This window comes from Anomaloglossus baeobatrachus, chromosome 1, assembly GCF_048569485.1.
Source record: "Anomaloglossus baeobatrachus isolate aAnoBae1 chromosome 1, aAnoBae1.hap1, whole genome shotgun sequence".
Taxonomy (NCBI): domain Eukaryota; kingdom Metazoa; phylum Chordata; class Amphibia; order Anura; family Aromobatidae; genus Anomaloglossus; species Anomaloglossus baeobatrachus.
In genome coordinates this window covers 504,905,743-504,930,968 of record NC_134353.1, presented here as the reverse complement: position 1 = coordinate 504,930,968, position 25,226 = coordinate 504,905,743, and the positions used below count along the sequence as shown (strand labels likewise).

At 46.3% G+C, this 25,226-nt stretch overlaps 1 protein-coding gene across 1 annotated transcript in view; it reads left to right on the top strand.

The window, feature by feature from the left end:
• SNX30 (sorting nexin family member 30) overlaps positions 1–25,226 on the top strand; it is an 88,135-nt gene that overhangs the window by 37,684 nt on the left and 25,225 nt on the right. The window contains exons 3-5 of the mRNA XM_075315948.1: positions 640–750; positions 12,895–13,053; positions 23,448–23,643. Of these exons, the coding sequence (XP_075172063.1) occupies positions 640–750; positions 12,895–13,053; positions 23,448–23,643 (466 nt within the window). The remainder of the gene's footprint in view (positions 1–639; positions 751–12,894; positions 13,054–23,447; positions 23,644–25,226) is intronic.

Genomic DNA, 25,226 nt, shown 5'->3' with positions numbered 1-25,226 from the left:
TGTGGTGGCAGAAGAACCTTTGGTGGGTTTAAGTACATTTTCCACAACTATGTTCTTGAGCCCAGGTTGCAAAGATGTTCTCGATGGCCAACTTTTTTGGCACCAGTAGAGTCCTATCCCAGCTTCCTGTATTTTGCTGCCCAAGGAGCAAATGGAGAACTTTCAGATCACCACATGTTGACCATCCTTGATCCTCTAAGTTAAGTTTCTTGAGAATAAAGTCTAAATTCTCATAGCTTTCCTTCAAGTGCACAGAATTCCCTAAAGACGCTGAAGCATGCTTGCTCCCATTGTGCTGTAGCACCACTTTCAGGCTTTTGTTTGTTTGTTTTTTTTTTTTTGGGATGAATTAATAGTCTCCATTTGCTCACATTGTACTCAGTTACATTTTTCTATCAGCCTGGGAACATCACGTGATATACAGTAGATCACCGACACAGTATGGAGGGAATTCATTTTTTTAAGTCTGTGTAGAAACTGTACATGATGGAATTTTTAAAAAATTCTTACGGAGTTCACCAGTTAAAAATATATAAAACTCACCTCTTACCATAATTAGTTAACCATTGCTCAGAAGGAAATCACACCAAATTCCATATATTTTTATTTACTGTTTTGTTTTTTTTTCCTTTTTAACAGACTACAAGATCTGAATTTGACCTTCCGGAGTATTCCATACGTCGAAGGTACCAGGATTTTGATTGGTTACGGAATAAACTTGAAGAAACCCAGCCCACTCACTTCATTCCCGTAGGTAGTACTGATGTCTGAATGAGATACAAAAGCATTTGAGTCTTTCATAATGTTCATAATGTCGTTATCCAACATTTTTATATTCATGGCCTATCTTTAGGATAGGTCATCAATATCAGATTGGTGGAGTTGAAACACCTGGCACCACCACTGATCCGTTGTTCCCAATGCCGGCGATAGTAGCCGGATGTGATCAGTTGTAGAGCTGTACAGTGGCCACAGTGGGGAACTGCAGATCCACTCCTATTTTGAAATGACAGATGTGCAGTATCTGGCTGTGGCAACTGTTCAGTTAACAGAGTGCTTTGCAGCTACGTAATTGATCACTTCCTCCCCACTGCCAACACCTGGAACAGCTGATCTGTGGGGGTGCCGGTTGTCAGGCTAATCTGATATTGATATTGATGCCCAATGCTAAGTATTGGCCATCAGTATAAAAGTACTAAACAACAATTAAAGGGAACCTGTCAGGTGCAATACGCACCTAGAACCATGAGCAGTTCTAGGTGCATATTTCTAATCCCTGCCTAACCGTCCCTGTATACACTAGCATAGATAAAGGGATCTTTAGAAAATTATTTTTAAAGATCCTTTATAATATGCTAATGAGGCTAGGAACTAGCAGTGCCGCGCGTATCTGTGAACGCTGAGCTGAATATCATGCGCACTAGACCTATCTGAAGCTGGGATGTGTACACCCGGCTTCATACTGCACATGACTGGAAGTGCGAGACATTCAGCTCAGCCTTCACCGCGGACACAGGTATGCACATCACCGCTGGTGACGTTGCATTAAATAGCATGTTAGCACGGCCCTGTAGGCATACTAACATGATAAAAGGACGGACTAATCGGGGGAAGTAACGCCCTCACGACTAGTTCCTCGCTCTTTTAGTATATGATAAATGATCTGTATAAATATTTTTTTTCTTAAGATCTCTTTATCTATGCTAGTGTATACAGGGACAGTTAGGCAGGGATTAATAATATGCAGCCAGAACTGCTTGTGGGTCTGGGTGCATATTGCACCTGACAGGTTCCCTTTAATTAGTAGTATGATGGCTTATGCCCACGACTGTCCAACACTACTGTTCATGAGCTGAGTAGCGGATGCCAAAAGACTTTCATAATCTCTTGGGATAGTATCTAAATCTATCATGACACTAAATCTATTGCTCAAACACACAGATGTAATTGTACCATGAGCATAAACTATAAAAGCTCGTTCACACATATGTGCATAACAATCCAGACTGACCACGGCTCTCCTGACCTGAGCGTCATAGCCTCTTAGACATATACAAAGCTGTCATGCTCCTGTCAGGAGACCCTCAGTCAGTCCGCGCATTGTAGTCCGAGATCCGACCGATGTGCATGAATGTCTGAATGAGCCCAAACATGTTCTAAGATATATGAAATATTTTTCTGTTTCTTTGTCGCTCCATTGGGAGACCCAGACAATTGGGTGTATAGCTTCTGCCTCCGGAGGCCACACAAAGTATTACACTTTAAAAAGTGTAACCCCTCCCCTCTGCCTATATACCCTCCCGTGCATCACGGGCCCATCAGTTTTTTGCTTTGTGTTGAAGGAGGCACACATGCACACAATGCTCCACATTTTAGTCAGCAGCAGCTGCTGACTATTTCGGATGGAAGAAAAGAGGGCCCCTAAGGGCCCCCGGCATGCTCCCTTCTCACCCCACTGAGTCGGCGGTGTTGTTAAGGTTGAGGTACCCATTGCGGGTACAAAGGCAGGAGCCACATGCCGTTTTCCTTCCCCATCCCTTAGGGGCTCTGGGTGAAGTGGGATCCTAACCGGTCATCCAGGCACTGGGACCGGGCTCCCTCCGCAGCCCCTGGTGGTATCTGCCGGACAGGAGACTGAGTATCGTCAGGGACAAGGCCCTGCAACTACAGGTACTCTGTGTCCCCTTTGGGACGGTGCATGGAGCACCTGGGCATCAGATGCTGCAGCGCCTGCAGTATTGTTTTTTACTTTAGTCCCCGGCTTTTGCGGCCTAGTACATTAAACGCCCGCCCCCGGGCCTGCCAGTCAGGGGCAAGGGCGGGACGGTCGGTCTGACGCCGACAGTGAGGGCTGGAGCACACATAGCTGTCCTCCTCCCCCCTCACTAATCCCTATGGGGCACCAGTTCCCGCACTTTTGTAAGTTACGCCCACGGCTCCCTCCTCCCCTGTGAACGCCGACAGCCATGTTTTAACACATCCTGCCGGTGGAGGACTTCTGGCTGCAGCTCTGGGAGACCCGAGGCAGGGAATCTGGTTGCCACACACCGCTGGAGCGGTTGGTAAGCCACACCGGTTACCGGTGCTGGTCCCCCTAGGGTGCTGAACTGTATATAGATACATTATATTTGTATACTTTTTCCGGTTCAGCTCTACTGTTCACTTGTGGCTATATACCCTCAGTGATCACGCTCCTGGGAGACAACAGCATGTCGTTCACAAGGAGCAAGGGGGCCAAGGCACAGGGTTATTTTGCTACCTGTACCTCTTGTGCGGCTATGTTACCTGCAGGTTCCACCTACCCTCACTGTGAGCAATGCTCGGCCCCTGTGGTACTCGCTCAGCCGGAGCCTGAGGCACTAGGGGGTCCCTCGGCCCAGGTAGAACCGCCGGCCCCCCCTGTCCAGATGGCAGGGACAGAGTTTGCTGTTTTAGCCGACAAACTCTCTGAGTCGCTTTCTCATTCCATGACTCAGTCTATGGATAAATGGTCTGCTAAGTTTCTAGAGGTTTTGCAGTCCAGACCGGCCCTTACACAGGCCCCGGGCACTGCGGGATCACCCCCAGGCCCCTCTCGGTCTGCGACTAAGCGTGTTCCTGGTGTGGCCTCTAGTTATTACGTGCAGGACTCCGGCACGGACCGCAGTCCCAGACCAGCTAAGCGGGCTCGCTTAGAATCTTCCCCGACTTCATCACGCAGTTCGGGGTCTCAGCTTGAGGATTCTCTAGAGGAGGAGGCGGAGGTCGCAGCTCAGGACTCTGACCCTGACGTTGCTCTCAATCTGGATACACCTGAAGGGGACGCCATAGTAAATGACCTTATAGCGTCCATCAACCAGGTGCTAGATCTGTCTACCCCAACTCCGCCTACAGAGGATTCGGCTTCACAACAGGAGAAACACCAGTTTAGGTTTCCTAAACGTACCCGGAGTGCTTTCTTCGATCACTCTAACTTTAGAGATGCTGTCCAGAAGCACAGGGCTTTCCCGGACATGCGATTTACTAAACGCCTTAATGACACACGTTACCCCTTCCCCGCTGACGTGGTTAAGGGTTGGGCTCAGTGTCCCAAGGTGGATCCTCCAGTCTCTAGACTGGCGGCTAGATCCGTAGTAGCAGTGGCTGACGGTGCATCGCTCAAGGATGCCACGGACAGGCAGATAGAGCTCCTACTGAAATCCATCTATGAAGCCATAGGCGCGTCTTTTGCCCCAGCCTTTGCAGCTGTGTGGGCACTCCAGGCTATCTCAGCTTGTCTGTCTGAGATTAATGCGGTCACCCATACCGCTGCGCCACAAGTAACATCTTTGACTTCTCAGGCGTCAGTATTTGCATCCTACGCCATGAATGCTGTCCTGGACTCGGCTAGCCGTACAGGGGTAGCATCCGCCAATTCTGTGGCAGTCCGCAGAGCCATGTGGCTACGCGAATGGAAGGCAGACTCTGCTTCCAAAAAGTTCTTGACCGGTTTGCCTTTTTCTGGCGACCGACTGTTTGGCGAGCGATTGGATGAAATTATTAAGCAATCCAAGGGAAAGGACTCGTCCTTACCCCAACCCAAACCGAACAGACCTCAGCAACGGAAAGTTCAAGCGAGGTTTCGGTCCTTTCGGCCCTCAGCCAGATCCCAACCCTCCTCGTCCAACAGGCCACAGAAGAGCCAGAGGAACTCTTCTGCATGGCGGTCTAAGTCACGTCCTCCAAAGACCACCGGAGGCACCGTCTCCAAGGCGGCCTCCTCATGACTTTCGGCCGCCCCAAACCGCATCCTCGGTCGGTGGCAGGCTCTCCCGCTTTTGCGATGCCTGGTGGCCACATGTCCAAGACCGATGGGTGAGAGACATTCTGTCTCACGGTTACAGGATAGAGTTCAGCTCTCGTCCTCCGACTCGTTTTTTCAGAACATCTCCGCCCCCGAGCGGACCGTTGCGCTTTTTCAGGCGGTGGACACTCTGAAAGCAGAAGGAGTGGTGATCCCCGTTCCCCTTCAGGAACGCGGTCGCTGTTTTTACTCCAATCTGTTCGTGGTGCCAAAAAAGGACGCCTCATTCCGTCCCGTTTTGGACCTCAAATTGCTCAACAGACATGTGACAACCAGGCGGTTTCGCATGGAATCCCTCCGATCTGTCATCGCTTCGATGTCCCAAGGAGACTTCCTAGCATCAATCGACATCAAAGATGCCTATCTCCATGTGCCGATCGCTCAAGAGCATCAACGCTTCCTGCGTTTCGCCATCGGGGACGAACACCTTCAGTTTGTGGCACTGCCTTTCGGCCTGGCGACAACCCCACGGGTCTTCACCAAGGTCATGGCGTCCGTCGTAGCGATCCTACTCTCAGGGCCACTCGGTGATCCCTTACCTAGACGATCTCCTAGTCAAGGCACCCTCACGGGTGGCTTGTCAACACAGTCTGACCGTTGCTCTGGAGACTCTCCAGAGGTTCGGGTGGATCATCAATTTTCCAAAGTCAAAATTGTCTCCGACCCAGTCACTGACGTACCTCGGGATGGAGTTTCATACTCTCTCAGCGATGGTCAAGCTGCCGCTGGACAAACAGCGGTCGCTGCAGACAGGGGTGCAATCCCTTCTTCGGGCCCAGTCGCACCCCTTGAGGCGCCTCATGCACTTCCTGGGGAAGATGGTCGCAGCAATGGAGGCAGTTCCATTTGCGCAATTTCATCTGCGTCCTCTCCAATGGGACATTCTCCGCAAATGGGACAAGAGGCCCACGTCCTTAGACAGGAACGTCTCTGTCTCTGGAAGCCAAGACCTCGCTTCAGTGGTGGCTTCTCCCCACTTCTCTGTCGAAAGGAAAATCCTTTCTGCCCCCATCCTGGGCTGTGGTCACGATGGACGCGAGCCTGTCAGGATGGGGAGCGGTTTTTCTCCACCACAAGGCTCAGGGAACCTGGACTCCGACAGAGTCCTCCCTTCAGATCAATGTTCTGGAGATAAGGGCAGTGTATCTAGCCCTCAAGGCGTTCCATCGGTGGCTCGAGGGCAGGCAGATCCGCATACAGTCGGACAACGCCACGGCGGTTGCGTACATCAACCACCAGGGCGGCACTCTCAGTCGTCAAGCCTTCCAAGAAGTCCGGCGGATTCTGCTGTGGGCGGAGGCCACAGCCTCCACCATCTCCGCGGTTCACATTCCGGGCGTAGAAAACTGGGAAGCAGACTTCCTCAGTCGCCAGGGCATGGACGCGGGGGAATGGTCTCTCCACCCGGACGTGTTTCAAGAGATTTGTTGCCGCTGGGGAACGCCGGACGTCGATCTCATGGCGTCTCGGCACAACAACAAGGTCCCGGCATTCATGGCACGGTCTCAGGACCACAGAGCTCTGGCGGCGGACGCCTTAGTTCAGGATTGGTCGCAGTTTCAACTGCCTTATGTATTCCCTCCTCTGGCAATGCTGCCCAGAGTGTTGCGCAAGATCAGGTCCGACTGCCGCCGCGCCATCCTCGTCGCTCCAGATTGGCCGAGGCGGTCGTGGTACCCGGATCTGTGGCATCTCACGGTGGGGCAACCGTGGGCGCTCCCAGACCGACCAGACTTGCTATCTCAAGGGCCATTTTTCCATCTGCATTCTGCGGCCCTCAACCTGACTGTGTGGCCATTGAGTCCTGGCTCTTAGCGTCCTCAGGGTTGTCTCAAGATGTCATTGCCACTATGAGACAGGCCAGGAAACCAACGTCAGCCAAGATCTATCACAGAACTTGGAGGATCTTCTTAGCCTGGTGCTCTGAGAGGGGGTTTATCCCCTGGCCGTTTGCCTTACCCAGGTTTTTCCTTCCTTCAATCGGGATTGGACAAGGGTTTGTCTCTCGGCTCTCTCAAAGGTCAAATCTCGGCGCTTTCCGTGTTTTTTCAAAAGCGTCTAGCCAGGCTTCCGCAGGTCCGCACGTTCCTGCAGGGAGTTTTCCACATAGTCCCACCTTACAAGCGTCCGCTGGAACCCTGGGATCTCAACATGGTTCTACGGGCTCTTCAAAAACCACCTTTTGAGCCGCTGCGGGATGTCTCTCTATCACGTCTTTCGCAGAAGGTGGCATTTCTAGTGGCGGTTACTTCACTCCGTAGAGAGTCAGAGCTTGCAGCGCTGTCTTGCAAAGGCCCTTTCCTGGTATTTCACCAGGATAAGGTGGTTCTGCGTCCGGTCCCGGACTTTCTCCCTAAGGTGGTGTCCACTTTTCATCTCAATCAGGATATCTCCTTACCTTCATTTTGCCCTCATCCAATTCACCAATGTGAAAAGGATTTGCATTTGTTAGATCTAGTGAGAGCACTCCGGATCTAAGTGTCTCGCACGGCGCCACTGCGCCGCTCTGATGCGCTCTTTGTCCTTGTCGCTGGCCAGCGTAAGGGGTCGCAGGCTTCCAAGTCTACCTTGGCTCGGTGGATCAAGGAACCGATTTTTGAAGCCTACCGTTCTTCTGGGCTTCCGATTCCTTCAGGGCTGAAAGCCCATTCTACCAGAGCCGTGGGTGCGTCCTGGGCATTGCGGCACCAGGCTACGGCTCAGCAGGTGTGTCAGGCGGCTACCTGGTCGAGTCTGCACACTTTCACGAAACACTATCAGGTGCATGCCTATGCTTCGGCAGATGCCAGCCTAGGTAGGCGAGTCCTTCAGGCGGCGGTTGCCCACCTGTAAGAGGGGGCCGTTGTTTCGGCTCTTTTTATCGAGGTATTCTTTTACCCACCCAGGGACTGCTTTTGGACGTCCCAATTGTCTGGGTCTTACAATGGAGCGACAAAGAAGGGAATTTTGTTTACTTACCGTAAATTCCTTTTCTTCTAGCTCCTATTGGGAGACCCAGCACCCGCCCCTGTTCCCTTCGGGCTGTTTGTTCTTTTGTGTACACATGTTGTTCATGTTGAATTGTTCTTTTGGTTCATGGTTTCAGTTCTCCGAACATCCTTCGGATTGAATTTACCTTAGACCAATTTATAAGTTTCCTCCTTCCTGCTTTGGCACCAAAACTGATGGGCCCGTGATGCACGGGAGGGTGTATAGGCAGAGGGGAGGGGTTACACTTTTTAAAGTGTAATACTTTGTGTGGCCTCCGGAGGCAGAAGCTATACACCCAATTGTCTGGGTCTCCCAATAGGAGCTAGAAGAAAAGGAATTTACGGTAAGTAAACAAAATTCCCTTTTGCATGTTGGGTAAATGTCTGTCAATCTCAATAATGGCTATTTGAGAATCCAAAATACTATCAAAAAATATTTTTTTTAACTGCATATGTGTGTATTTTGGCATCAATTGGCTATAGACAACTTGGTACTGATTTTGCCTCCTTAAGTGTTGTAATGAAAAATTTCCTACCATTTTATTGCTCAAAAATCTATATAATCCGTTCAAATAGATAGGTGCTCTGCAGCTTCAAACATGTTCAGACGTCTAACATGCCTGTCTGTGTCAAATCATTGATGATCACTTCTACAAAACTGACAAAAGAGAGGATATCACTTCAGAAATCAAGTTGTGCACTAGACTGTGCTCACATGGTCGTATATTCTCTCATGAGAGAGAATCTGGTCATTTATGCCAATGACTCTCTATCCAAGCTCTGCTGGGAGTGTGAGCCTAGTGTCATTTTATGGTGTTCAGATACTCTCAAATTAGAGAATCCTATGGCTGTGTGCACACGATGCGTTTTTTACCGCGGAAACGCTGCGTTTTGAACCGCAGCGTTTCAGTGGCAAATTGCATGCGTTCAGCTTTCCCAGCAAAGTGTATGGGAAAGCTGAAAAATCAGTGCACATGCTGCGTTTCTTTCCGCTGCGTTTTGGATGCCAAAAATCGGTGCGGAAAGAAAAGCAGCATGTCACTTCTTTTGTGCGTTGTGGCTGCGTTCTCTCCCCCATTGAAATCAATGATGTGGGGTCAGAACGCAGCCACAACGCATGGACCTGCTTTTTTGTTGCGGTCCGCGGGCTTTGTCGGCACGCCAGAACGCAGGCATTTACCTGGAAGTGAGGTCAAGAGGCTTCCTGTTGACCTCACTTCCTGGCAAAGCCCCCGGTGTCGCCAAAGTGCCCGCCCCGACCCCCGACCCCCCCTCCCGAAAATCCAACATGGCCGCGCGCACAGTAGCGCACCGGCCGCCCTGCTCCTATGATTTCTGTCGCATGTGCAATAACACATGCGACAGAAAACTGTTCCCCAGGCCCTGCCCGGTCACCCCCTATTCCCCCCGGTGTCATACATACCTGTCCGGTCGCAGCGCTGATCCCCCGCGGCTCCCTCCTCCTTCACAGTGCACGGTGGCCGGTCACCTGAGCAGAGCAGCTGACAGCCAGCACAGTGTTCAGTGTGAGCTGTGCTGGCTGCTCGCACTCTGCAGCTGTGACCCGGGGAGAGTGGGTGCAGATTTTTGCACCCACTCTCCTCAAATGGAGGGTCTGCCCTCCTAGAAAATGGGGGGTACGTTCCCTGAGCGTGCCCCCATATTCTAGAAGGTCCAGAGGCGACGTGGGACATCCATATGGATTTCTGCGGACCCATTTTTTTTTATTAAATTGGAGAACAAGGGAATGATTTGGGGAGTGTTTTTTCTAATAAAAAATTTTTTGTTTTTTTTTTGCTTTTGTTTACTGTCAATTAGTTATGTCGGGTGTCTGATAGACGCCGTGACATCACTAATTGCTGGGCTTGATGCCAGGTGACATTACACATCTGGTATCAACCCCATTTATTACCCCGTTAGCCAACGCACCAGGGCGCGGGATGAGTTGGGGCGAAGCGCCAGGATTGGCGCATCTAATGGATGCGCCACTTCTGGGGCGGCTGCGGCCTGCTATTTTTAGGCTGGGAAGAGTCCAATAACCATGGCTCTTCCCACCCTGAGAATACCAGACCCCAGCTGTCAGCTTCACCTTGGCTGGTGATCTAATTTGGGGGGACCCCACGTTATTTTTTTTTTTATTCTTTATTTATAAATAAAAAAAAAAACATGGGGAGCCCTCCAAATTGATCACCAGCCAAGATGAAGCTGCCAGCTGTGGTTTGCAGGCTACAGCTGTCTGCTTTACCCTGACTGGCTATCAAAAATAGGGGGGACCCCACGCCATTTTTTTCATTTTTTTTTTTTTTTATTGGATAAATACTAAGCTAGGCACCCTTTAGTGCCACATGAAAGGTACTAAAGGTGCCAGCTTAGAATATGCAGGCGGGGGTAGGACGTTCTATATATTTGACATCCCTTCATCCATTGACGCTTTTTAGGCTGTGTCCACAATCAGGGTTTGCAGCGTTATGGGCGCTGAGTGTTTTCCCTGCGTCCATAACGCTGCGTTGTGCAGTAGAAGCACAGTGGAAGGATTTTTGGAGATCCCATGCCCACTGTGCTTCTTTTCTCCGCAGCATAAACTGACCGGTAGCGTGGCTTCCCGAGCCTCAGCATGTCAATTTATGCTGCGGAGACGAGAGTGTTCTCTGCAGGTAGCATAGAGCTCCACAGCAGCCTGAACCCAAATCGTGGGCATGGGCAGCTGCAGGAAGGCTGGCACTGTGTACTATACGCCATGTCGCTGGATCATGGCCACATAGCCTTAGGCCCCTTTCACACGTCAGTGATTCTGGGACGTTTGTGCTTTTTTTTAAACATACCAGAATCACTACATACGCGGACACATTATAATGAATGGGTCTGCTCACACGTCAGTGATTTTTCACTGCACGTGTCTCCATGCGGCGTACCCGCGTGTGCGTGATTGCCGCACGGAGACATGTCCATTTTTTTCTGGCATCACTGATGTCCCACGGACCACGCAGTGGTGTGATCCGTGAAACACGTGCCAGAAAAAAACGTGCTTTTAAAATAAAAAACATTTTAACTCACCCGGCTCCAGCGATGTCCTCTGCAGCCCGTCCTCCCTGTTCCTTCTGTGCCGGCTCATTATTGTCGCGCATATTCATGATGCACGACACAGCCGACCCGGAAGCAGCTGCTGCGGGGGTCAGCGCCGGCCGGATGCTGCACCGCGGGAGCGATCAGCACCATGGAGAGCGGGAGCGGGTGCAGGTGAGTTAATCTCTAAGTGCAATCACGGGCCACGGAGAACGGAGCCCGGATTGCACTTAGACAACCCACGTGTGCCGTGATTCACGGCACACGGAGGGACATGTGCGTGTTTTACACGCCAGTGAAAAACGTCAGTGTTTTTCACTGACATGTGAAGCGGGCCTAAAAGTGAGAATATTGTTGCTACAGCAACATTTTGGGTGAAGTAGCTGTGGATTCAAAATGCTTAATATACTCCTGAATAAAATCCTTGATGGGTGCAGATTCCAAAATGGGGTCACTTGTGGGGGTTTTCTGACGTATAGGTACCTAAGGGGCTTGGTGCGCGAAGTTTATTTCAACTTTTCCAAAATTCAAATGGTGCTCCTTCCATTCCAAGCCCTCCCATTTATCCAAACAGAATGTGGAGAAGGAAATGACATCACAGGTTTTTTTTTCCAAAGGTCTGTGTTCAACCAACTTTATTATCACTGACAAGTCTTAAAAAACGCACCTAAAAAACCGCATGAAAAACGCATGAAAAACGCATGAAAAACGCATGCGTTTTCGATGCGTTGTTTCTCAAAAAGCATTGTTTACAATTCTCCCCTCTGCCAGAGGGTGCGTTTTTTTCCGCGCGGAAAAAAAAGCAACGTGTGCACATACCCTATCAAAGGTATGGAGAACTTAATCTATCCATCTTCTGCTTTTTCTATGTTTGCGTAAATCACATTGCACTCGGATGTCGTCCAAGTGCAGTCCGATGTTTGGGTATGCACCGTCCGATATATGCTGCCAATCACAACAGTCAATTTTTTTTTTTTTTTAATTTTTTTTCTCTTGCCAAATCGGCATGAGAAAAATACGCTGATTGGATTAAAGCATTGGATAGCATTCTGCCAATATAAACACCCTAAGGCCTCTTTCACACACCGTTTTTCTTCGATCAGTCACAATCCGTTTTGTGACTGATGCGACGGATACGTCGCCAATTTTTGGTAAAACCGATGCGACGGCTCCAGTTTAAAAACTGATCCGTCGTACCACTATTTTGCATGGCGAAGAGTGGAATTTACGCATCGGAGCATGCTCTGTTACAAAAAGAAGTATCCGTCGCCGGAATCCGACATTTGACGGATCCTTCGCTCATAGGCTTCCATTATAACAAACGATGGACGCCGGCGGACCCGTCGCTGTCCGTTTTTTCATCGCAGACAAAAGAACGTTCATGTGGACGTCTGCTCCGTTGGTCGGACAAACATTTTTCAACTGATCCATCTCACAAGGGTTGAAACATTAGGCCATCCGTCGCTAGTACAAGTCAATGAGAGAAAAAAAATTAATCCAGCGCTGGATTCATTTTTTTCACAAAACAACGGATTGCGACTGATAGCAATAAAACGATGTGTGAAAGAGTCCGAAGAGGTATTCAGTATTTGGATGCTTACGACAGTTGCATTGGATTTGTCGTCTTCATACTAATTCACCTCTGGGATCCAGTACCCATCTCTAGAACAGAGCTTCTGAGCACGGCTTCGATAGAAGTGAATAAATAAAGCTGGGCGTGCGTGATCACCTCTCTATTCACCGTGACTGGGAGCTTCTATCAGACCTGTATAGACCATTCTCTGAATAACCAGTAGTGTCTAAGATCGGAACACCCAAACTTTTATTATTAACTAAGATTATCATTTTAGTATACCTGATTAGCATTGTTTACATCTGAAATTAATTTTTCATTTTTTTTTTTTTTTTTTTTTAATTTTTAAAAGTTGGTTTTTGGGATTTGGTGATGGCATCAGTGTATTAAGGCTGAATTGTATAACGGTTCATAAACCATAAAGCTGTTTTTCTTGTATACTGAATACGTGGTCTGCTTCATTTCAGCCTCTTCCAGAGAAATTTGTTGTTAAAGGTGTTGTAGACCGGTTTTCAGAAGAGTTTGTGGAAACCAGGAGAAGGGCATTGGACAAGTTTCTCAAGAGGATTGCAGACCATCCAGTACTATCCTTCAATGAACACTTCAATGTTTTTCTTACATCTAAGGTTAGACTAATGAAGTTTTGCTGGTTGTCAAAATCAGCCAATGGTGTATTGAAATCTTCATTTTATTGATCTTTTTGCCTTAATGTTTTCTGTGGTATAAAATATCACTATATACAGTGCATTGAAAAACGATTCATACCCCATGAACTTTTTCACATGTTTATTTTTCCCGTTACACCCATGAACTGAAATTATTAGGATTTACCAACACTAGTAGCAAGTATTTGTGAAGTGTATAGGAAATGATACATGGTTTTAAGTCCCGTATTTAAAAAATCTAAAACTGAAAATTGTAACACACTTTATATTCATTATATTCCCCTGTAGTCTGATCCCTCAAAGTAAAATTTGTCTCCAGAAATCACATTAGTAAATTGAGCCCACCTGTGTGGTGTAATATTCTCAGTATAACTACAGCTGTTCTGTGAAGACCTCAGATGATTGTTTGAGAACATTAGGGATCAAATTGCATCATGAAAACCAAGGAACACTCCAGACAGGTCAGGGATAAATTTGTGGAGAAGAATAAAGCAGGATTATTAAGAAAAAATAATAGCCCAACCTCTGAATATCTCACAGATCACTGTTCAACCCATTATCCAAAAAGGAAAGGAGTATAACACAACTGCAAACTTAATAAAACATGGCCTTCCATCTACACGGACATCACAACAAGTAGAGCACTAATGAGAGAAGCAGAAAAGAGGCCCATGGTCACTCTGGAGGAGCTGTAAAAATCCACGGCTTAGGTGGAAGAATCTGTCCACAGGAAAACTATTAGGTGTATGCTCCACAAATTTTGTCTTTTTTTTAATGGAAGAGTGACAAGAATAAAAATATTTTTGAAAGTAAGACATTAACCCCTTTACGACCGCCGATAAGCCTTTTAACGGCGGCATATTCGGGTACTTTTTCCGATCCGCCGCTTTTTAACGGCGGTCGGAAAAAAGGGTCTAGCGCCCCCCAGAGTCGGAAAATTTCCGGGGTCTCAGCTGCCGGGGGTAGCTGAGACCCTGGAGATTACGGTTCAGGCCGGTTTTTTCATTTAAAGGTACGGTGATCGCCGTTATTAACCGAATAACGGCAAGCATGTACCTGCAAAATGAAATGCCGGTTTTCAATGCATTTTAATGGTTTCTCTCACATTTGACGTGATCCAACAGTCAAATGTGAGAGAACGGTCCTTGTCCGGTCCCTCTCGGTCCCCCCCCGGTACCTGGGTCTCGTTACCGAGTTCCCACGGCATTCCCCCGGCCCCCCTCCTTCTCGTGTCCGTGTAAAATGGCGGGCGCATGCGCAGTTCGACCGCCAAAGTCTGCCTCCTTCCACCTAGCAACGTCAGGAATTTATTTCATTGGTTCCTGACATTTGAACACTGTGTTAGACCCTATCACAGTGATCAAATACCCCAAATATTTTGGAAATGGCAGCATTTGGGTCTGCCTCCCTCTTCTCTCCCTTGTAGTTGATCTGGGAGAGAAGAGAGAGAGAGACTACATTTGCTGCCGTTTTCTGTCAGAAAAAAAAACACCAATTTTTATTATAAATCAGTCATCCTCATCCCCAATATCCTCACCCAAAATATCCCCCCCCCAAATATCCTCATCACCTCCGTCAGAATCCCCCCTTAGTTAGAATTTTTATTTTAGATTTTTTTTTTTCTTATATCAGGGTTAGATCAGGGTTAGATCAGGGTTAGCATCAGGGTTAGCATCAGGGTTAGATCAGGGTTAGATCAGGGTTAGATCAGGGTTAGATCAGGGTTAGATCAGGGTTAGATCAGGGTTAGCATCAGGGTTAGCATCAGGGTTAGCATCAGGGTTAGCATCAGGGTTAGCATCAGGGTTAGCATCAGAGTTAGATCAGGGTTAGATCAGGGTTAGATCAGGGTTAGATCAGGGTTAGATCAGGGTTAGGATCAGGGTTAGGATCAGGGTTAGGGTTAAAAAAATCTAAAAAAAAATTTTCAAAAAATTTAAAAAAAAAAAAAAATTTGTAGTATTTTTTTTTTCTTTTTTTTGCTAGGCAGTGAAAAATACTGTAATGGCGCGGAGAACATTTACCGCCGAGCAAGCATACATGCTTCTTGCCTCCGGCAGTTCAGGCTCGGATACAGAGTCTGCCTCTGAAATCGAGCGATTTTCGGATGGTGACGACTCGGCTTCCTCCTCGGGATCCGACAGCCCGATGGTAGCGGAGTCGGTCGTCACTGCTGAAACGTCAGAGGCAGGTCCAAGTAGTGTCCTTCCCCGGCCACTATGGTATCCTGACCCGTCCTTCTCCCCTCAAATTCCTCAGTTTGTAGCAACCCCCGGTATAAATGTAAATGTCACAAATTTTACCCCATTAGATTTTTTCCAAATTTATGTTACCCCAGAAGTCCTCCAATTATTTGTCCACCAAACCAATTTATATGCCCGTCAATATATATCCCAACATCCTACCTCCATCCATTCCCGCTCCTGGATCCCCACAAATGTCCCCGAACTTAAAAAATTTTTGGGCATAACTTTTAACATGGGGTTAGTGAAAAAAATCTACACTCCGCTCGTACTGGGCAACAAAAACAGTGCACAGCACCCCTGTGTTTGCAGCCATCATGACCCGATCCCGATATGAGACCCTTTTGCGATTCCTGCACTTTAACGATAATTCCCAAGCCCTCCAAAGAAATGACCCAAACTATGACCGACTTTATAAATTGAGACCCCTAATATCCCTTCTAAAAACTACCTTCCTAAATTCGTATACCCATGACAAAAATGTTTCTATAGACGAGTCCCTTATGAGCTATAAGGGCCGTCTGTCTTTCTGCCAATTTATCCCCTCCAAGCGTGCCAAATATGGTATAAAATTATACAAAATGTGCGAAAGCACAACCGGTTACACGTGTGCCTTTCTCATTTACGAAGGGAGGGACCGCCAAATCAACCCCCCAAACTGCCCCCAGACAATTGGCATCCCTGGCAAAATTGTTTGGGAGCTAATGACCCCCTTCCTTGAGAAAGGCTATCACGTGTATACCGATAATTACTATACCAGTGTCCCCCTTTCTAAATCCCTCCACGCTGCAAACACAGGGGCCTGTGGAACAATCAGAAAAAACAGAGTTGGTCTACCCCCACAGTTGGTGTCTAAACGTGTGGAGAAGGGTGCGTCCTCCTCAATGGCAAGTGACCATCTTCTTGCCATAAAATGGAGAGACCGCAAGGATGTTTTCATGCTCACCACATTGCATGCGGACACCACTGTGACGGTCAGGGACAGGGGCGCCACCAGTGACAAACAGAAGCCGCTCTGTGTCGCAGACTACAATAAGTTCATGGGAGGTGTAGATTTGTCTGACCAGGTGCTTCAGCCTTATCTAGTGAAGCGAAAAACCAAAACCTGGTATAAAAAGGTAGCAATCTATCTCCTACAGGTTGCTACCTATAATAGCTTCATCCTCTATAGAAAATCTCAAGGACCGCTCTCTTTCCTCCAATACCAGGAGAAAATTATTGAGAGCCTCCTCTTTGACTCGGAGGCACAGGAGGAAGCCTTCGAGTCAGAGGATGTCCGGAGACTTTCCGAGCGTCATTTCATTCGCCCCATCCCTTCCACTCCCACCCAAAGGTATCCCCAAAAAAGATGCCGTGTTTGTAGAAAGCACGGCACAAGGAGCGATTCCCGGTACTTCTGCCCCATGTGCCCCTCCCAACCAGGCCTTTGCATCTCCCCCTGTTTTGAAACCTATCACACATCCCTCAATTATTAATTGGCATAAATAAATTACACCAAACTGTGTGGTAGCAGCTTTTTTTTAATTTTGAAAATACTTTACTTTTATATTTCTGTTCAGTAATTTTTTTTTCTTGGACTAGTAATAAAGAGAAAATTTTCAGCAGTAAAACACATTTTACCCCATTTCACAATTAATTCCAGGACTTTATCATCACATACCAAACAATTATTCAGACGAAACCCAGTCCACATGCCCACGTCTTTAGACTCCAGAGTGTGGACCCCACTAACGTTCTTGAAAAGTCTCATCATTTGACAACTTTCCAGGACTTCATTACTCAAACATTTTTTTTACCAATTATTTTAGTTTGACTCATATTACCACTAGGTCTTACTACACAAAACTTTTCTTTGCATTTATCTTGGTATTATGGGCATGATCATTTTATTGGAGGATCCCCTAACAATGATGCTGTGCCATATTCAAACACTATGGGCTTTACTGCAGGGTTCTTGCCGAACCACCTGCATCGAACAATACTTTCAGAATTCTGTAACGAATTGGTCGTTTTGTGCACATAGCGGTTCCTACCTTGGCGGGCAGGAGCCTGTTATGATGTACCATGTCACTTGGCACATTTGTCCCTCATATAGGGATTGATGGAGCTAAGACATTGTACGACCAGTTATTTGGAAGATAAAGCTGTCCTTCCGGCCCTGCTGGTGTTCTGTCATCTTTGGCACACTCAGGTTTGCCACATAGTGGCTGCCAACTCCTCCACATTTGAACATTTTGCCCTTCCGTCCAATAAAGTTTATTCTTCCTTCTACAACTGTTTTGTTAGCAAGACCAAGTCCAGTAAATGTGTTTTTAGGGGCATGCCGCCCTTTGTGAGTAATAATTCCTGGAAGGATTTTCTTGTTTGGTAGCACAATGTCTCTGTAAGCTTTGAATAGGTTCTGGGATTCCATCAGTTTTACCCTGAAGACCAAATGGTGCACCAGCTATAATAGGCATCAGCTGCATAAAAAATGGTGTCAAACTACTCCCTACCTCTGTAAACAAATACATTACAGGGTATAACTTACAAAGACATTTATGGGGTTTTTCTGTTCTTGAAACCCAAAAGCTCTGCAAATTTGAGAATATATTCCAAATTCAGCTAAATTTGCTTTCAAAAATTCAAATATTGCTCCTTTCGTTCCAAGCTCTACCATTTGCCCATACAGAGGTTTCTCGCCACATGTGGGGTATCGGCGCGCTCATAAGAAAGTGGGTAACAAAGTGTGAGCTCCAATTTTTGGAGCTACCTCTTGAAAAAGTGAGAAAATTGATGCTAAAGCAACATTTTTGGGTAAAATGTTATTTTTTTTTTTTTTCATTCCACATTACTTTAGTTCATGTGAGGCACCTGAAGGGTTAATAAACTTCTTTGATGTGGTTTTGAGTACCTTGAGGGGTGCAGATTTTAGAATGGGGTCACTTTTGGGTATTTTCTGTCACCTAGGACTCTCAAAGTCACTTCAAATGTGATGTGGTCCCTAAAAAAATGGTTTTGTAAATTTTCTTGAAAAAATGGGAAATTGCTGATGAACTTTGACCCCTTATAACTTCCTAACCCCAAAAAATTTTGTTTCAAAAATTGTGATGATGTAAAGTAGACATGTGGGAAATGTTGTTTATTAACTATTTTGTGTGACATAACTCTCTGGTTTATGGGCATAAAAATTAAAAGTTTGAAAATTGCAAAATTTTAATTTTTTTTGTCAAATTTCATATTTTTTCACAAAAAAAAAAAAAAAATATCATCCTAAATTTACCTCTAACATGAAGCCCAATATGTCACGAAAAAACAATCTCAGAATCACCGGGATCCATTGAAGCGTTCCAGAGTTATAGCCTTATAAATGGACACTGGTCAAAATTGCAAAAAATGGCCTGGTCATTAAGTACAAAACTGGCTTCGTCCTAAAGGGGTTAAAAGCCCCACTTGAAGCTGGCAAAAAAAAATAATTTCAGAGACCCTAACTTGTGGGAAAAAGTGCCATGGTCAGATGAGACCAAAGTTTAAACTTTTTTGGCTAAAACACGCACCACCCCCACAATCAAACAGGGTGGTGGCAGCATCATGCTGTAGGGGTGGTTTGCTTCAGCACAGACATCGAAGCTGGTCAGAGTTGATGGGAGGATGGATGGAGCCTGATACAGGGAAATCTTGGAGGAGAACCTGTTAGAGGCTGAAAAGAAAAGACTTAAAACTGGGGTGTAGGTTCACCTTCCAGCAGGACAATGACCCTAAACATGCTGCCATAGCTACAATGGATGGATTAGATCAAAATATATTCATGTGTGTGAATGGGCCGGTCACAGTCCAGACCTAAATCCAAGTGACCATCTGTGGCAAGACGTGAAAATTGCCTAAGGCTATCTTGCACAAAAAAGGGGCAAAAATTTCAGCCTCTAGTTGTGCAAAGCTAGTAGAAAGATATACCCCAAAACACTTGCAGTTGTAATTGCAGCAAAAGGTGCTACCACAAAGTATTGACTCACGGGGGCTGAATACTTATGCACATCACAATTTTCAGATATCTATATATATTTTTTTTTAAATATTTAGAAGATATGTATCATTTTCTTTACACTTCACAAATACTTGCTACTTTGTGTTTGATATTTCGCATAAAATCACAAAATACATTTAAGGTGATGGGTGTAATGTGGAAAGGTTCATGGGGTATGAATATTTTTTTCAAGGTACTCTATGTAGACTGCAACAACTCATCAGGTTAGAAAAAAAATATTCTGTGTGGCACTGAGGATGAGTGCAAACCCGTGCAATTATTCCATAATGCAGCAGAATTGCTGAAACAGCACAGGTTACCCTAGCCTCCACTACAACTTTTTTGGTAACTCCATCTGTTGAGCTATATTAATGAACCGCCAAAGAGCCCACATAAAGCAACCCCATCTCCCAGTGAACTTGTACATATTCTGTATTTCCTCTGGTGTTTACAAGTAACCCCTGTCTGAAACGTCTCCATATAATCATAAATTGGGTTAGAACACTTGCCGTTTTGTGTAATAGTTATTGTTCTATTCACTGTTAAGTCTTCCAGCAGCAGATCATTAACCCCTTCACGACTGGCTGATTTTTCGCTTTCCATTTTTTTTTCCGCCATTCTTCTTCTGAGAGACGTAACTTTTTTTTTTTTTTATTTTATTTTTTTATTTTTCAGTCAATATGGTCATGTGATGGCTCATTTTTTGCAGAACGAGCTGTACTTTTAAATGAAACCATAAGTTTTACTATATAGAGTACTGGAAAACGGCAAAGAAATTCCAAATGCATCAAAATTGCAAAAAAAGGGCGGATAGCACTATTGTTTTTGAGATATTTTATTCACAGTGTTCACTATATGGTAAGACTGATGTATGGGTGTGATGCCTCAGGTCAGTGCGAGTTCGTAGACACCAAACAAGTATAGGTTTACTTTTATATAAGGGGTTAAAAAAATCGGAAGTTTGTCCGAAAAAAGTGGCGCACGTTTATGCCATATTCCGTGACCCGTATCGTTCTCATTTTTTGGGATCTATGGCTCAGTGATGGCTTATTTTTTGTGTCTCGAGCTGACGTTTTTACTTGTACCATTTTTGCGCAGATGCTTCGTTTTGATTACCTGTTATTGCATTTTGCGCAAAAGTTGTGGTGAGAGAAACATCATTTTTTGGCGTTTTGAATTTTTTTTGCCACTACGCAGTTTACTGATCAGATTAATTGATTTTATATTTTGATAGGGAGTTTCTGAACGCGGAGATACCAAATGTGTGTATTTTTATTTTTTTAACCCTTTTAATTGTCAATGGGGCGAAAGGGGGGTGATTTTGAACTTTATTTGTTTTATTTTACTAGTTCCCCTAGGGGGCTATAGCGATCAGCAATCCGATTGCTCTATCTGCTGATCACAGCTATACAGCTGTAAACAGCAGATCCTCTCACTTTCAACTTCACTCGGCTGCGGGCCGAGTGAAACTGAAAGCAATTCATGTCTAGTACAGGAGTCATCACATGACCCTGTGCTACCATGACAGCCACCAGATGTCACATGATCACGTCACATGACTTCCGGTATCGGGCGGTAAGTAAAACTTTACCGCCGATGCTGTTATAAAGGCGCTGTCACATATTGACAGCGCCATTTAACGGGTTAAACGGCACGAACAGATAACGATTCTGCTTGTCTAGCAGGCGCACATCTCAGCTGTGAAAATCAGCTGAGATGTGCGCCAGTCGCGGCATGCTGCCGGCAGCAGACCATGGGCAGTAACATTATGACCGCTAGGACGTAATATTACTGCTCGCGGTTAAGGGGTTATCAAGAACTTAAAATATTATATTTATGAATATTCTGTCTTGATTTTATCAATGGCAATGAAAGCTAGAGTTTGTCAGGCAAATTTCACTGAAGATAAAAGCATTTTAAATAAGCCTTAAAGAAATGTCTATATATATATATATATATATATATATATATATATATATATATATATATATATATATATACCAGGTGGCCATAAAATAACCTAAGGTGTTTGGAGCCGTGTGCAGACTGACCCAGTGGACAGAATTGGCTGAAAATTGGTATATATGCTATTAAAGGCATGGTAAAACATAAGGCATCTTAAAAAAACTTCATACCAAAATTCCCCACCAGGTAATAAAGTGTCGCTGTACAGTGAGCACGCCTTGCAACTCAGTCTGCAAGCTGCCTGTCTCTTTGCAGGATCATGCGCTGTTAAGCTATGTGCCCATGTAGCGTATTTTCATGCAGTTGCGCTGCGTTCTGCACCGCAGCGTAACTGCATGCGTCTTGCTTCCCCTGCACAATCTATGAAGATTGTGCCTAATCCATGCCCACGTTGCGTATTAGAACGCAGCACTTCGGCTGCTGCCGAAGCACTGCGTTCTAAAAAGCAACATGTCACTTCTTTCATGCGCTTTGCCTGCAGCCCCCGCTCTGTCTATGGCAGGGGCTGCATCCAGAGCGCATGGAATCGGCTTTTCATTACGGACTGTTTCTGCAGCGATTTGAAGCGCACGTGTGCTGTTCAAATCGCTGCAGAAATTTCTGCAGGGACAGAACGCAACGTGGGCACATAGCCTTAGTGTGGGTGTTTTCTGAGAATGCCAGGAATGCTACAGCTGCACTGAGAGCCTTTCCTCAACCTTCACACACATAGCGGTACAATGGCTGTCAATTCGCTGAGACAGATGACACGTATTGAGGCAACAGGGTTACTGAGAGTTCAGCCAGCGCAAGGGCAACAACCGGTAAGCACACAGCAGGACGCACATGGGCACATCCTCAGTTACCTTTCTGATGGCCTTTGAGCCTTTCCCATGAAGAGGTGGTTCCTCTCTTCCTGAAGTCACTCATTTCATCCACTGTTAGAGGTCCGGTCTGACGAAGGCCAGTAGGCCGAAACGTCACCTGTGGCGGACATGACACTGCGTAGCACCTTGCAGCAAATATTTTGAACCAATAAATAAAACAAATAAAGAAAAGAACAGTATTCCAGTAATATTTTTTTTTTTTCTTTAAGGAACTAATAGTGTGCCCGAGCTCTCTTTACCATCATAAGAATAGGCAATCCCTGTAAAAAACAAAAAAAACAAAATGCACAGCCAGTTTAATTTTGGGTGATCCATAAAGGTGAAAATCATTCTTTGATAAAGCCACTGCTATATATGAGCTTAAAATAAGTTATGCTTCTTAATGCTACAGCAAATCTGTCATAAAATAGAGGCTGAAATTGAGTTGTGAGAAAGTGACCCGAGTTTTGGACTAAGGTGGGAAGGCACGTTTAAAGGGATTCTAACATAAGAGGTAAAAATTGTAAAGTGCTTGTAAAAACAAGCCACTGTGCAATTTATTAAAAATTCTCTCCATTCTCATGAAGGGATTTAGTTTTTGGCCGCTCTAATAAACAATGAGCGCAGTGCAGGCAAGGTCTTTTTCCATAGAGGTCGTAAGCGCTGCTCTAAAGCTGTCTTGAACTGGCCAGTATCAGTGTCCCTGCTCTCCGAGGTAAGGCTGCCTCATATAGCAGGATCATAAGGTGCACGGTCCAGAATCGCAACTAGAGCTATTAATCAGGAGTGTGCCGTCCCTGGCAATAAAAGAAGCTTGTTAAACCAACCCTTTATAAAGCCGTTATCCTAAGAACCAATTTAAAAAATTTACTGCACGTGGTGTAAAATGCCAATAAAACTTTTCTCCTTTTTCTTTCCCTTGGTGATCCAGTGAAGAAGCTCTGTTGACCCGGTTTTCTTCTACATGCAATCAGCCTCTGACTACTGCAGTCAATTAGTAATGATACTTGGCCATACTATAGATGTAGCTCCCATTGCTGAGTGGTGGTCCCAGTAGTACACCGTTTGGCAACCACAACTACCTATTGGCTACAACATTCACACACTGACGACTGGATCACTCGGGAAGGAAAGGAGTACTGTTTTCTTTAACTATTTTACAGCGGTTTTTAAAATCTTTTGAGCGATGGCTAAGCCTTTTAAATTATCTTCTGAGTTTCTTGACCAACTGAGACTGATGTACCATTTTATTTCCGGAAGTGAAGTCCTTTAGTAAATGCTATTACTTTTGGGCCCTAGGATCTAAACAGCCACAAAAAGCAGGGTGTCACTTTGCTTTCCAAGATGGGGGAGTCTGTGCGTTATGTGACAAGTGGTTACAAACTGAGAAATCGACCATTGGAATTTTCAGGAATGACCGAGTACTTGGACACCTTTTCCCTGAAACTTGGAACCATAGACCGGATAGCACAGCGCATTATCAAGGAGGAAGTAGGTATGTTTTTTTCTGATGTGTTATTTTGCAGTGACTTAATAATTTTATGTTGTTCTAATTTTTCAATATGGATAAAGCTTACAGTATAACAGTTTATTCAACCTTCTAGTATATTTCTTCATCGTTCCTTATGGGAGACCCAGACCATGGGTGTATAGCTTCTGCCTCCGGAGGACACACAAAGTACTACACTAAAACTGTAGCTCCTCCCTCCGAGCATATACACTCCCCGGATGACAAATCCAACCAGTTCAATGCTTTGTGTTCAGGAGGTCACACACACACACATGCATCCTCTGATTTTTGATTTCAAAGATTTGGAAGAAAAGCGGGTCCAATCTGGACTCCCGGCATGTCCCTTCTCACCCCACTGTGTCGGCGGTGCTGTTAAGGTTGATTTTACAAGGCTGGAGCCTTCACATGCCGCGCTCCTTCACCATCCCCTGAGGCTCTGGCTTGAAGTGGGAGCCATCACGGTTCTCACTGCTTTGCAGGAGACCGGTCTCCATCCGCAGCCCTGTTCAGGATCCTGTCGGATGGAGCGCTCACCTCCCAGGGACCTGGCACCTGCGTCTCACAAGCGAAGTACTGAGACGTTATTACCACAGACAGTGGTCTTTCCAGGGGTCCCTTGTACTTTATATTTTGGGGAGAGTGTGTTTTATGACACTGTTAACATTTCCAGCCGGTTCTCCAGTTTTCATTGGAGAACTGCGCCGATGGTGCCTGCACGCTGGCCGCATGTTTAAATCTAGGCCCCGGCTTCGCCTGAGGCCTACTTTCGGTTTCACTCCCCCTGCATGTCAGTCATGCAGAGGGACAGTGTGGCTCCGCCCAGCGGCTGTTCAGCACAGGGAACGGACACTCCTCACTGAGGAAAGATTCCCTCCCCTGTATACCTCATTTGTCCTCCGGATCCAGCTCTCAGTAGGCCCCGCCCCCTCTCCTCGCTCCGGCGCCATTTTCTCAGCGTTCTCAATGTCTGCATAACACATTGTGACAAATGGGGGCCTTGGGCTGGGGGATCTGGAGGGCTCAGAGATGTCCCTATGTTAAACGGTCTGGCAAGCCACAACCTCCGGTTGTGCAGCTGCTTATATAGTCTGTTTATATACTCTGCTGGGGGTCATTCTGGACAGAAGCCCCCACTTCTGCAGCATGTCTCACATCAGAGCAAGGCTGCAAGGCTGTTCTTATTATGCACTGCATGTAGATCTGTCTGTACCGAGCACATAACCACATTGTGATGCTTGCTCTAACATAGTGGTCCCTCAGCCTGGAAGCTCATCAGTGGTCCCTCCAGCTGCTCCGGCTCCGGTGGCTGATCCCCCGGTTTGGGCAAAATCCCTCTCTCCAGGGGACAGCTGTCCCGGACACTGCTGAGCATGCATCAGCCCCCTTCTCAGGGCGCTTCTGCTGCTACGGCTCGCTCAGCAAAGCTCACAGAGGCCTAAAATGGAGTCGCAGGGTCCCCTTTCCTTCCTCGTCCCGCAACTCTGATTCACGAGCCGACTCGCAGGACGAGGAGGATGCCTTTACTAGGGGCTCGGACGGATCTGTCCGAAGGTGACGCAGATGCTAAT